A 12,987-nucleotide genomic window follows, 5' to 3' on the forward strand; every position below is an offset into this window, starting at 1 on the left:
TGTTTGCGATTCACTTGGTATTTATTGCGAGCATAGTACATGCAAATAAAATCCTCCGACTGATGCCCGTCGTATGAAAGAACTCTTGTTTAAATATGCAATTACGTTTTCATTGCAGTGCAGCTGCATTCGTTTTAGGCATACAGATTGAGTGTTAACGAGAATATGAGAAAAAAATGTTAACGAAGGCGTTAGCTGATTGGTTGAATTACTTATTTCTAAATCAAGATTTAGGGTAGATTTCACAATGTGGAGTTTTGTGATTACTTTGTAACATGATTATTTTACAAAAGCTTTTACAAGTTATTCATAGGATAAAAAATTTGAACTTTATTCTTGCGTTTATGCGCTGTTTTATTTTTATCTTAGTACTCTTTAATAGTCTTATCTTTTAAAACTCCCTATTTGAAGTCTTAACTATATTTCGAGAATATTCAACAAGAAAGGTAAAAGAAAAGTGAAATAGCTCCAGTTTCGTCGGGTGACTGAGATAAAAACTTTTCTACCGTAAATCTTGTTTCTTTTGTCCGTTAAGTTTCAGGTGAATTTGAATTTTCATTGAATTTCCTTTTGCAGAGACCGTGCAACTGTCAGCGGGCGCGAAAGCGGTGCCATTGTTTTCGGCCGCACAGCAACGAAATATGGCTGTTTTCGAGATACTCAACAGGCTGGAAGTGAGTACACCATCCGTTTACATTGTGCATTCAACTGGGTACCCGTTTTATGTATCGTTTTTCGAAACAAAAATATGTGATTCTCACAGTTTGTCACCGTCACCGGTACATGCGGAAGCGCTTATGTTGTCGGCCGCAACACGTGTTTTATTACAGCCTCGCGCCACCCGAGGCGTCGTTAAGGGACTAGGCGGTCATATTATTGTCACACCAATAAATTAATGTCGAGGCGTCAATTCGGAGCCTCGAAATTTGAATTTGAATGATTATTGTTTGCGACACTCCAGCGTGTGGGGACATTTGATTACATCGGGCCGGCGCCGCGTCTCGCCGTGTCCCGGTGTCTGTCGCGCGCCCGTTACGGGCATGCAAATGTGCCGAATACACAGTACACGAGCTATGCAAATCACCTCTCCTGGCTATTGTTCACCGTCCTTGGGGATTTTACGACAGTTGCGTTACGCGTGGTGTGAATCCAAAAACGCTTTTCGATCGGCTAATTTTATATTTGGTAGTCCACACACTAATCCAACCTTCAGCTTTTAAAACAATAGCATATGAACGCTAGCGGCTCAAGACTGAATATTTTTTATAATCTCAGTAAAAAAAATATTTATACCAAATGTGGAAACGATAATGTTAAATCTTTTAAGATAAAAAAAAACATGTTAGTTATGGCTAAGCCTACGTGGGGTGAAGTGTATTGGCTGGGAAGTAAGTATAAATGTCGTTGCGACTTTTATGAATAAAATGGGGGAAAACTATTATAAAAGCGTTTTAAATGTATTTGGGGCACGCACACCGATATATTTATTGTTATCGATCAATTTTTTATACTTTATATATTGATTAGCATTTTTTATATCATAAATATGACTAATATCGCTAACAGGTAACTCTATTTTTTTTCTGGTAATTACAAAATAATGTAAATAGAAGTATGGTATCAAATACATCAACTATATCAAGTTGTATGTTTAAGACTCATTGTTAAGCGGATTATTCGTTTGCGGCAAATCATCCGGTAAAATACACAACTTAAATCTAAATTTACCTCAAATTTGTTCAGTATAATATTGATTGTTTAATTGAAACCAATATTGGCTTTGGTCTGTATACTTAAATAAGAGATTATCTATTCGTTTTCTATATAATTTATACAAGACATTTCAATAAAATGTTATTGGGGACACTTCTATTACCTGGCGGAAGCCGAGGAAATGTATGTTGATGTGGCGTTTGAATTGAAATGCACATGGTAACTGGAAAACGACCGCTATGACTGGAATAAATTTAATATTCAAAATATTAACATTTTAAGTTATTCGGTGGGAATATTTTGAATGACTATTTTTAGTGGCACAAAGTATACTAACTTAACTAATGTATTCCAATCTTTATTGAAAGAAAAATATGAATAAAATATCAAAATATTTGAGTTGCTTTACTTTATTATAAAATCAAGTTCCTTATTAAAATGATGCGCCATTATTATAATGCGACAGTATTGTTGATTGTACAAAGGGTGATCATTTGGAAGGTACCAAACGTATGGAATGAGGTCCTCGGGTACATAACGAGCTATTCAATACCCGACAATGTGCTATTTATACGACACGTCTTTGATAGCATCCCGTTATCAATGGAGGAAATGATGAACATCGAACGCTTGACTTCCGACGTTGCTTGATGAAGGAACCTTGATAGTTTCATAAAAGGATTATGAGTTTTGTATTAAAGAAAATTTTCGATTTTGTAGTTTAATTCACCTTTCCAAAACTATTCTTCCTAATTTATTATATGTTTTGTTTTGTAACATCAAAGCGTTCTTCTACTGTTATCTATTTTGTTTTCACACAACGCCTTAAACATTTCCGTGTTATATTGAGAATATACGAACATTTTTGTATTCTCAATGGTTGTTTTCTTCCACAAATATTTTAGATCTACAAAGATAAATTTCTTCTATGTTGTTCTATTCCGACGTTACTTCTGTTAACAAATTGGAAAGCTTACGAATTCTTACAATGCGTCTTGTTAAGCTGACGGTGGCTGATTTAAATGCATCTTCAAATCATTAGCTGCATATTCCATCGCTGACTGAGGTGGCGCAACTATCTTTGGAAGGCATTTGAATTATTAATTTGGACGTATTACACTGCCGGACCCCCCAGGTCGAAACGTTCACAGGCCGATAGCAATACTCCTTGCATTATTTGTCAAACCGCTTCAACCGAGATTAGCCTCATTGTGCCCCTGTCTACTAATACCCTACTTCGTTTTCGGTAAACAGTGACTAAATGTGTCCATATTTATCCGTTGAACAAGCCTTTATTGTTTCCACTCGACGGAGACGAGATTAAGATCTCGAATGTTTGAATACTGAAGCATTTTAGTAGCATTTTGTATGCTATCTTTGGTCTCTAGTGAGGCATTGTTTGCTTACTAGAGATAAAGGTTATTTTCATAGTTGCCTATACATGCATCAACACGCTTAAACGAGGCTACAGTGATTACGCTCGATAATGTAATAGTAATCTTAATTTATTTAGAAAAAATTTTGTGAATGTTAAAAATGTTTTGTGGATTTCTTTTCAGTTCCGTAAGTGTATAACAATGTTTGATAATTTAAGATGAATGATATTGGACTTCAGTAACTATACAGTAGTTTAGAATTATTGATACGAATCAAAAATCGTAAGTTAATCTAACGTTTGCATATCTACAAATTTGGATGATATAATTAAGAATAACTTCGACATTGAATTTTAAAAAATAGGGACTAGAGTGCTTTCCGCACAAGTAAGTAGTCTAAATAGTTTCGTGTTAGTATTCAGTAGTTCTCGCCCGGTCGTGCCTCACTTGTTGAATATAAAGTACAGTTGTACTGAGCCTGTAAGCTTGTCTGCTTCAACATTTAAACTGCTTAAAATTACGGTAGCAACAATCACACAGTACTTGACTCATTCTTTAGGATGAAATTATCATTTTAACTTAAAAATGGAATAATATACGTCAGTGTCCGAAGATTTAAAGTTGAAACCAATATTCGATCTCGAATAATTTTTGTTTATACGTAGTTGCCCGCGACTTCGTCTTTGCTGAAAAAAAAATCGAGTTATAAGTCAACCGGAGATACTGTTAGCTATACAACAGTGAAAGAAATCGGTTCAGAAGTTCCGAAGCCTTCATTGCAAATAAACAAACAGTCATTTGTTTCCTCTTTAAAACAGTATAGATTTTAATCCATATGGTTCAAACCGACCAAAATGTTCGTAGCAATTGTAAAACATTATCTAATGTTTAGAAGGCTATCGAATAGTTTTTGTACGTTTCAAACATATAAAATAATTTTCAGCTCAATCTCAAGGATCGAATATTAATTTCAGCCGTTAGTGATAACGAGTTCCGTGGCTTGTATCTGCGACATAATCTGTCAGGTCGCGGCTGCCGGCCGGTTATCGCTTCATCGTAAATTAACTCAAATTATCTGACACCAGTCGCATGGACGAGATCAATCGACTAATCATTGCTCTAAGTGACTCACAAAAAACTTAATTAGGATACTTGATCCACAATATCGATTCAGATATCGATTATTTATAATTAATGAGAAGTAATGATTCGAAAATCTATATATATAAAAGAAAGTTGTGTTAGTTACGCCATTTATAACTCAAGAACGGCTGAATCGATTTGACTGAAAATTGGTGGGCAGGTAGCTTAGGACCAGGAAAAGGACATAGGATAATCTTTACCCCATTTTCTATTTTTTTTTATTCCGCGCGGACGGAGTCGCGGGTAAAAGCTAGTTCTTTATAAATAGTACTTGCATAAGTGTAAAGTTCAAAGAAAGAGTTTAGTTAATTACCTGTTGAAATGTGATAGAAATATAGGCAGTGATCCCACAACATCACAACATATTTAAAAAACTAGCTGTCGCCTGCGACTCCGTCCACACGAAAAAAAAAACATAGTAAGTATCCTATGTGTTCTTCCAGACTATGTCCTACATCTATGCCAAATTTCATCGAGATCCGTGGAGCCGTTCTGGAGATACATTCAAACAAACATCCATCCGTCCATCTATCTAAACATTCGCATTTATAATATTAGTGTGAAATACACCCGTATAAGTTTACTCGGAAGGTGTACGGTTAACAAAAGAGATTTTGTGCATTCGCCACTTGTAAAATAACTGACTACCCTTAGTTAAATGTGTCATGCATTTTTACACAGCGTGCAGTTGTAAATCAAAGGCAACAGTAGAAGCGAGCTATCACGCGAGCCTCGCCTCGTATGTTCTATTATTTCACTTATGTTGACAACTTTTGTAAGTTATTTTCCGCTATTTCTACGTTTCCACTTGCAAAAGAATGTTCATCTTCTCTCTTATTTACGTTGTTTTCATATACACGTACGCTAGTATTTTTTGTTTATACAGATCTTAGTTTAAGATATATTTATTACAACATTTTGTGGAGAATACCAGCTGTTTTATACTTGTACAATATACTTTGATGTACAAAGAAGACACGGCATTTATTTCGTTTCAAAGTTGAAAATGTTAAAATTTTTAAAGTGTTTAATTTTATATTTTGACTTTATTATGCTTCTATTTACAAAAGGACATGACCTTTCGTGTTATGACTTATGAATTAAGTGAATGTTCGTATGATAAATAATGTTGTTATCGCGACGGGTCACTTCATAAATCACCCCCTCCCTCTCCCCTTTCTTACCCTCCTACCGGTGAGAAGTTAACGTAATTTTAAGTCTTAAGACAAAGGCGAAAAGCCAATTTTTTTAAGCGCGCGACAAAGTAATTTTTATTTGTTTGCTGGAATTTCATATTTTCAGCTTATTCCTTTGAACTTTTAAAGTGGAGTGGACTTTTCTCAGAAGTGGAATTTATTTCGTCGCTGTAATTTCAGTTGCTGTTTTTACTCTATCCGTTTCATGCAAAAAAAACAATTTATGTTCATAGCTGTTACAAATCTTCCCAACATATAAACTTTTGTACCATATTTACGATAAGGGTCTCATAAAGTTAGTGAAAAGTGAGTGGGGATAGAGAAAATAGTTAACTTATATCAATTGAAAGACGAACAGAAGATAACCCCTAAAATTTTATCTTTTTAGCTATAAAGTTTGGTATTGTCAGTGTACTTCGTATTGCATAAACCCATTCACACTCGCAGCAAGCTTAGCGCACTCGCGTTTAACGAGTGTGATGACACTACAGCGCTCTAAACAACTAAATATTTATTAGCGTTGATAAGCGGGAGCTGGGAACTATCGCTCGAATGAACCGTGCATCGACCCCGAGGTGCATGCGACCTGCATTCATCGGCGACTTATTAATTGGCTTGTTTGTATTATTGGACGGTAATTGCAACGGAAGCAGTTCACCCACTCGCTTCCTGTCGAGTAGTATTCGAGAATTCCTACTGTTGCTGCGACTTACCGAAGGTGTTATTTCGTAATTTAGTGGGTTCGGTGTGTTTGTTCCGCTTGTGAAGGTCGATTTGCAGATATTGGGCGTAGACAATATTTGCATTGTTCGTGCTTTCAAAGTAGGATATATACATGTAGTGTTATTTTATTCTATTATAACTCATAATCAACAATAACGAAATTAAATGTACATATAACGATATAAATACATATTCGTTATTTATTTCTAAACTTCGGTATCGTAAATGTCTCCATTTTGACAAAAATCATACAACTAAAGTTTATATGCCTTTACGGATTTATGCTTGCAAATAAGCACCGTAACTTCTGTTTCTTCGTCTAACTTAGTAAGTATAGAATTATAAGAATAGGTATTATTTAATCTTTTGACAACACTACTATTCTAGAAGCTTCCATTCTTTGTACGGATCAATATGTTTTTGTTCAATGGCAACAATAGTCGCAAAGTTATCAGTAGTCTAGACTGGTCATTGTGATTCCTAAAACGTACTCGAGGACGGGAGACAAAAGATTGTAACAATTGGTACAGTATAGCCGTGTCATCGTTACACCCTTTCAATGTAATCGGTTCATGTTAATGCGATCATCTTCAATATGTTACGTGTAATCTGACTTTTGCTTATCTCAAGTAGGCTAATAATATGCAAATGTATTCTAGCTTAACAATACTGTGGTATACTTAATGCGTGTAAATTTATTACCCTAAAGATAAGGTCAGAAAATGGAAGGTTTTCTAGTGAATAATATTCAAGACTTCGGTTTTAAATAAATTTATAAAATTATAATAACTAGTTTTTATGCCAATACCATTTTTTTATTACATCAATAATAACGTTTGTAGTAATCCTCTTCTTATAACCATATAACGCAATATAACAATTGAAACAAAATAAAAACAAACGACAATATTAAAAAAAAACATTGTATTCTAGTCCAGTTGGTGTCCTAGTTCAATGACTTAACGCAGGTATATTTGGCATGAAAGTATTTTTGGCAGCAGATCTTATGAATGGTCCCGATGCGTTGTGTTCTCTTAAAACAGTAAATACGACCGGATTTCGGTTACAGCCGGAAGATTTGGCACCGATCGAGAAATATTGTCTTTGCTAAGCTTGTTTATTTTATATGCCGTATACAACTAGTTGTTTGATGTTTACTAACGTAAACGCAATACGTTCAGATTGATTTGCATTATTTTTAAAATTATGTTTAAAAAAGCCTATACTCGTGCTCTAAAGAAGTTGGTAGAAAATCGTCACATATACGACGTTTTATCAGAGTGGGATTATTTTACAGTTTTGATAGAGCTTGTTCCATTAGCACTACAAAACGACCAACATCTGCAAAACGCAATTAACTAATTGTTGACAGCGTTTCGTGGCGTAGTAATTAGAATATATGGCCGTAGTGTAATTACATTCAAGTCTCCAGTAATTATTCGCGTGGAACGTGTATCGGCATCGCGCAGAGTGACATATTTAAATTCGTGTGACTCCGCGCGCCGTTTGAATAATGTTGTTTTGAATCGTGCGTACTATAGAAGAGCTTCTTTACTTAAGGGCCGCTTCACACGACATTGAAGAAGTCCCGGCAAATGTTTTGAAAACAGTATTTGTTACCTACTAAGTTATTGTATTATATCTAACGCACGAAAAATATGATTGATTTCCAAGTCCTCTAACATGATGTTTGGTCCGTGCCAAATACTTTAAATCTTATCCTTAACTGCTCTGCAACTCCTGACTGTCGCACATACTCGTATTATCAGCTAATCCGTGCACTAAAATGTTTTTTCACAAGATAGGGTGTGCTTAAAAGTAGTTCAATTATTTTCCATAGCTTTAATTCTATATAGAATTTAATGTCTAAGTTAGGGCTCTATTTTCAATGGATGTTAGTTTGAATTTGAATTAAAAAATATACTGTCTACGGGTAGTAGAATCCGCAAGGCGTGACTCAGTTGCAACATTAGTTCGTCGTCGAAGCCTGTGGGAGTGATTGGGCAATAAATCTGCTTGTTTTAACGTAATGAGGATATATTGTTTGTTACACCTCTGGGCCACTAGTGTGGGGAGTGTCAAATGTATTTTCGGTGATTTTGGAAGCGTTTTTATTGTTGTTTTGTACTTGCCGCTCCTTGACTGTGGTAGTCTTTTTTGGCTAAGATTTATTTGTTACAAAAATAAACGTACAAGTTACACGTTATATTCAATGTGTATAGTGAAGTTTATTTAATTTTGTAAAAGGTTTATGTTCTTCAAATAAAACTTTAAATACCACGAATGGTTCATTTTGACTGCGGAAACACAACTACACAGAATATCGCCTTAAAATAGCGGACCACCGCTGTTGTCTTTTTCCGATATAAAACCCCATTGTCAATAATTATGTGAGGAAGTAACAAAAGATTTCCTTTACATAAAAACACTTTTAAGTTAATCTGGAACACCATGTATGGTGTACTACTGTACTATAGTACTTCGTAAATAATATTTAAGCGTTGAATGTTAAGTATTTTACATTATTATATTAAAACGACTTACATCTACGAAAACTTATTTTGTAAAATGTCAATTCTACATATTTCATAACAACATCTGCAAAAATCGACCACATATGATATATGAAAATTGTTATCCCACGTCCCAAATCTAAGAAGAAATCGTGACACACTGAACCCTGTGGCGTAGTGTGGCTTACCAAACGGCTTACTGTGACGCCAAGATAAATGACAGTCGAGCCGTCACGTCAGCCCTAAGATTGCGCGACCTAACCTCTCAGCATTGTTGATTGCTTTATAAAAACAACGCTAATCCCGTTCCCAGGATCTATGCCACGTGATACATTACTATTAATTTTAGCTTCTTGACGCAGATGTTTTTTTTTTATAATTCTGTAATTATTTCAGGCTAACGTCCTATATTAATATAGTTGTAAATAATGTCTGCTGTTTGATATGTTTCAAAGGTTTATTAAATTAAAACTATTCTTGGGGAATCTGCAATTAAAAATAATCAATTTTTCCCACCAAGTTCGAAACTGTGTTAATTTCATGATCCTGCCAAAACATAAAACAATTTTCCGGCATTTCTTCGGTCTTGTCGGACGCGGTCACAATAAATTAACTACAATTGCACTAATTGCAGCCGCCACTCGCACTGACGCATTGTCTAGCTCCGCTCCGACATAATTGCTAACGCTCGTTTGGAAGAATTCGACGAATGGCACGCCATAGCTTTCATTTGAAATAATGCCGACGGTAGCCACAAGACTCAAAGGAAATGTGAATGTGTGATGTGTGAAATTATTGCGAAACTTCTAGAAGTCTGGATTTTGTGCCGAAATCCAAACAGTTTCGGAATAAAACAATATAACGTAAATTTATATTTCCATGTACTTCAAGTCGCGTGCGTCACGCATTTTACCGATGAAAATACTGGAGATAATACAAATCAATGTAGAGTTATTAGAAATGTCGCTTTCCCAAGGGTTGGGGCAATCCAGGTATAGACAGAGTAGGGTGGCGACGTGTCTGCGGCCGATACCGAAATTGCTTTCATTCAATACGGCTGGCGTGAGGCGCCAATGCACCTCCGATACAAATCTACAGGCCTGCCGCGCATAGAATAAATTGCCAAGAAAAAGGAAACCCGCGATTCTGCGCGCTTTATACTCGAATATTTGTAAGCGTTTTCTCCCCCTTTAATGCTTCTGCGGAAATCTTTAAGACGGACTATATTATATTCAATATATCAAAGGAGTGCGCACAATCACTACGTGCTTCATATTATTTGCTTGTACAGGTACAGGCGTACATGCAAGCAAATATTATTTTATTAATTTTCATAGCTATAGGTACCAGTAACTTTGAAAGAGGAATCCAAATGATTGTAAACTATTCTTGTATTTTAAATACTTAATATGAAACGTAGTCAATTCTTTGTTGGATAATTCCCGTGTAACTTTAAAACCGCGTATTTGCCTGCGGTTCGCTTTGGAACCGCAAATGCTTTGATCGTATTTCACAAGGATTTATGCTTAAAATTATCGCGATGGTATATTAAGTCGATTGAACTTGTAGTTGTGAAATTATACATTTATTTTATAGTTATAGTGACTTTTAATTATGATCACAAAATTACTAATAAAAAACTAATTCAATACAATAGTTAAAGATAAAATTCAATGGCAAATGATTTGTGTCTCGATAGAATATAAAAACTGTAACCATTTCATTAACTTTAGAAGTACAAAGTCTAAATGTAAATAAATAAGCATTTTACTCGCATTTGTCACGATCAGATATATGTTGTGTGTTGCTGGTATCGGGTAACGAATAACACGCCTGAGAAAAAAGGAATGTCTAACGGGAGCGCTCTGCTTGTAAACACGCCTACAAATACCAGAGCAATGGTGTTTCGAAGAAGATTGATTGTTCGCTTGTTTTATACGAGAACTTGATCTTGATCGATTTCGTGTTAAATTCCAAATTTAACCTCAATTTTTATCTGAAAGATATATGGGTAAGATGGTTTGTTATTTTGGCTAATCCTACTTATATCTAAGATATGTAAATGGTAGGCGAGGTGTCTGCAACTTATTGCAGTAGTATAAGGGAGGCAGTCACTTCGCTATTTTAGCGGAATTAGGTGGCTTGTTTGCCATATTCTAGTAGAAAAAAATTGCAAAACATTCTTTTGGTCTACTCTGTAGTTATTAACGATAGGTTCCCACTGTGAAAACATAATTTTATCAATATATTGTCATGTGTTACGGCAGTGGAAATCTAAGTTAATATTGAGACATGTTATTTATTGCAAAGTCTTACACTTTGTGTGGAATAAGTAATGTCAACGTATCTTAAATAGAAAAGAAAGTAATAAAATGATTTTATTTGCTGCGTAAGTTACGTTTTCTCGTGGCTTTCGTTGAATTATATAATAAATTTTCTGAGCAGTAAATGTTGTAGATGCCATTTTTATGAGCCTTAGCGCCTGACTCCTTATTTAGATTCCAAAATGATGTCTACAAAATTTGATAATGGTCTTTTTATTTGTTTAATCTAAACGTTTTTATTTATTTTTTTTATGTGAAAATGTTGGTCGAAACTTTTGTATTCTATTAAAAAGTGTCAAACTGTCAGTCAAATCGAAATTGTTGAAAAGCTGGTTTTCCATAGGATTTTATAATTGAGGAGGTTTTATAATTGAACGTATAAAATGTTTAAATTTTTTTCAAAAATATTGTGGTTATGAAAGGTTTATAAAAAGCCAATATGATGTTAAAGGGTTTTAATTCCAAGACTGACAACTGACTAATGGTTAATATTTGTAAGCAATAAAATGTATAGAGATGATTCAAAATATTTCCATTAATTAATATACGTTAAAGAGTTCCAGCAAATACGTGTCTTCAGTGTAACTTGACGCTCTAATTTGTCTGCGTACAAATGTATTCGTCACGCCGTCTATTTGGTATGGGAGGTACTAAATTTACAGTTCACAAGTGAAACGTTTCGTTTTTTATTTCATGATAGCTGTCTCAACCGCGCTTGGAATTTTACTGAGCTATGAAGCAATTAGTTGTTCTTTTTTAAGCAAGATTTCATTAGTACATATCTCGAAGCCATGATATGACTTCAAGTAATTAAAAAATAGAACTGCCATGTTGAGCGATTGGCGAAGACTAAAAATTATGCATTGTAGTTATGATCTCTTAAAATGATCGTAGGGAACAGCGGAAAGTCTACACTCAACTGTTGCTAGATAATTGACAACTTAGTAGAATACTTTTTTACTAATATTATAGATGCGAATGTTTAGATGGATGGATGTTTGTTTGAAGGTATCTCCAAAACGGGTCAATGGATCTTGATGATATTTGACATAGAAGTAAAGCATAGTCTGGAAGAACACATAGTCGCGGGCGGCAACTAGTATTGAAAAAAAGAAAGTTCTTAGGAATAAAGCAGTTTATTACACATACAAGTATTGATTTAAGTTGTCTGGCTCTATATATTCCGCACCAACTTTTATATTGGATGTTGTAAAGAGTACGCGGGCTTGGGAATTAATTATTTTAGTTTGGGATTCAGTACAACACATGCTTGTTGTAGCGCGGTTTCAATGATTAGGGTTGACTGTTAAAATGGCACATGAATATCTCTAGAAGTAAGAAGTGTTACGAGTATATATGTACATACAAATAAAAAGATATATCATTTTCAAAATTTGTTTCAAAATTTAGTAAGAATAAGTTATAGTTTAAGAAGTTAGTATGGCGAACACGTGTGTAGTTTTTTTTATACGCATCAACCCTATTTTATTTGGATACCCCATAATGTTTAATGTTTATTTTACTAGGGGCAACAGTTCGCAGGAGTGTTTGGTTTAAGTGCACGCGCAGGCCGGGTGCCGATTGCTGTACCGCCCCTTCTATTTTATTTTCTTCGTTGAGTTCTTTACTGCATAATCTTTTGTGACGACAGCAATTATTAACGGTAATATTTATGTTTTCCGTATTGAAATCCCCCTTGAAGCTAACAAACAAAATGTTAAAATTATAGATCGGGGAATGATTAATATTTTGTAAACAAAGAGGTTAAAAGTAATATAAAATAAATGAATGTAACAGCTCTATTGTGGAGTGTTATTTGGCTTGGAATTAAAGGGGAATGAAGTGGTATTAATTTTGCTTACATTCCGACCGTACATAACGTAGGTTTGCGTAAGAGTAGTTGAATAGTTCGTATAATGTTGATTAACTGAAGTCGAATGTGGTTAGAATATTTTTTAAAGAACAACTTTGTGTAAGTGAATATAAACCTCATGCCATT

General features: G+C 34.7%; 1 protein-coding gene across 1 annotated transcript in view; it reads left to right on the plus strand.

Moving 5' to 3' along the window:
- The window catches only part of LOC106712474 (heparan-sulfate 6-O-sulfotransferase 2), an 80,406-nt gene that overhangs the window by 28,758 nt on the left and 38,661 nt on the right, over positions 1-12,987 (plus strand). The window contains exon 3 of the mRNA XM_014505061.2: positions 577-674. Coding sequence (XP_014360547.2) covers positions 577-674 — 98 coding nt within the window. The remainder of the gene's footprint in view (positions 1-576; positions 675-12,987) is intronic.

The sequence above is a fragment of the Papilio machaon genome, chromosome 3 (genome assembly GCF_912999745.1).
Source record: "Papilio machaon chromosome 3, ilPapMach1.1, whole genome shotgun sequence".
NCBI lineage: Eukaryota > Metazoa > Arthropoda > Insecta > Lepidoptera > Papilionidae > Papilio > Papilio machaon.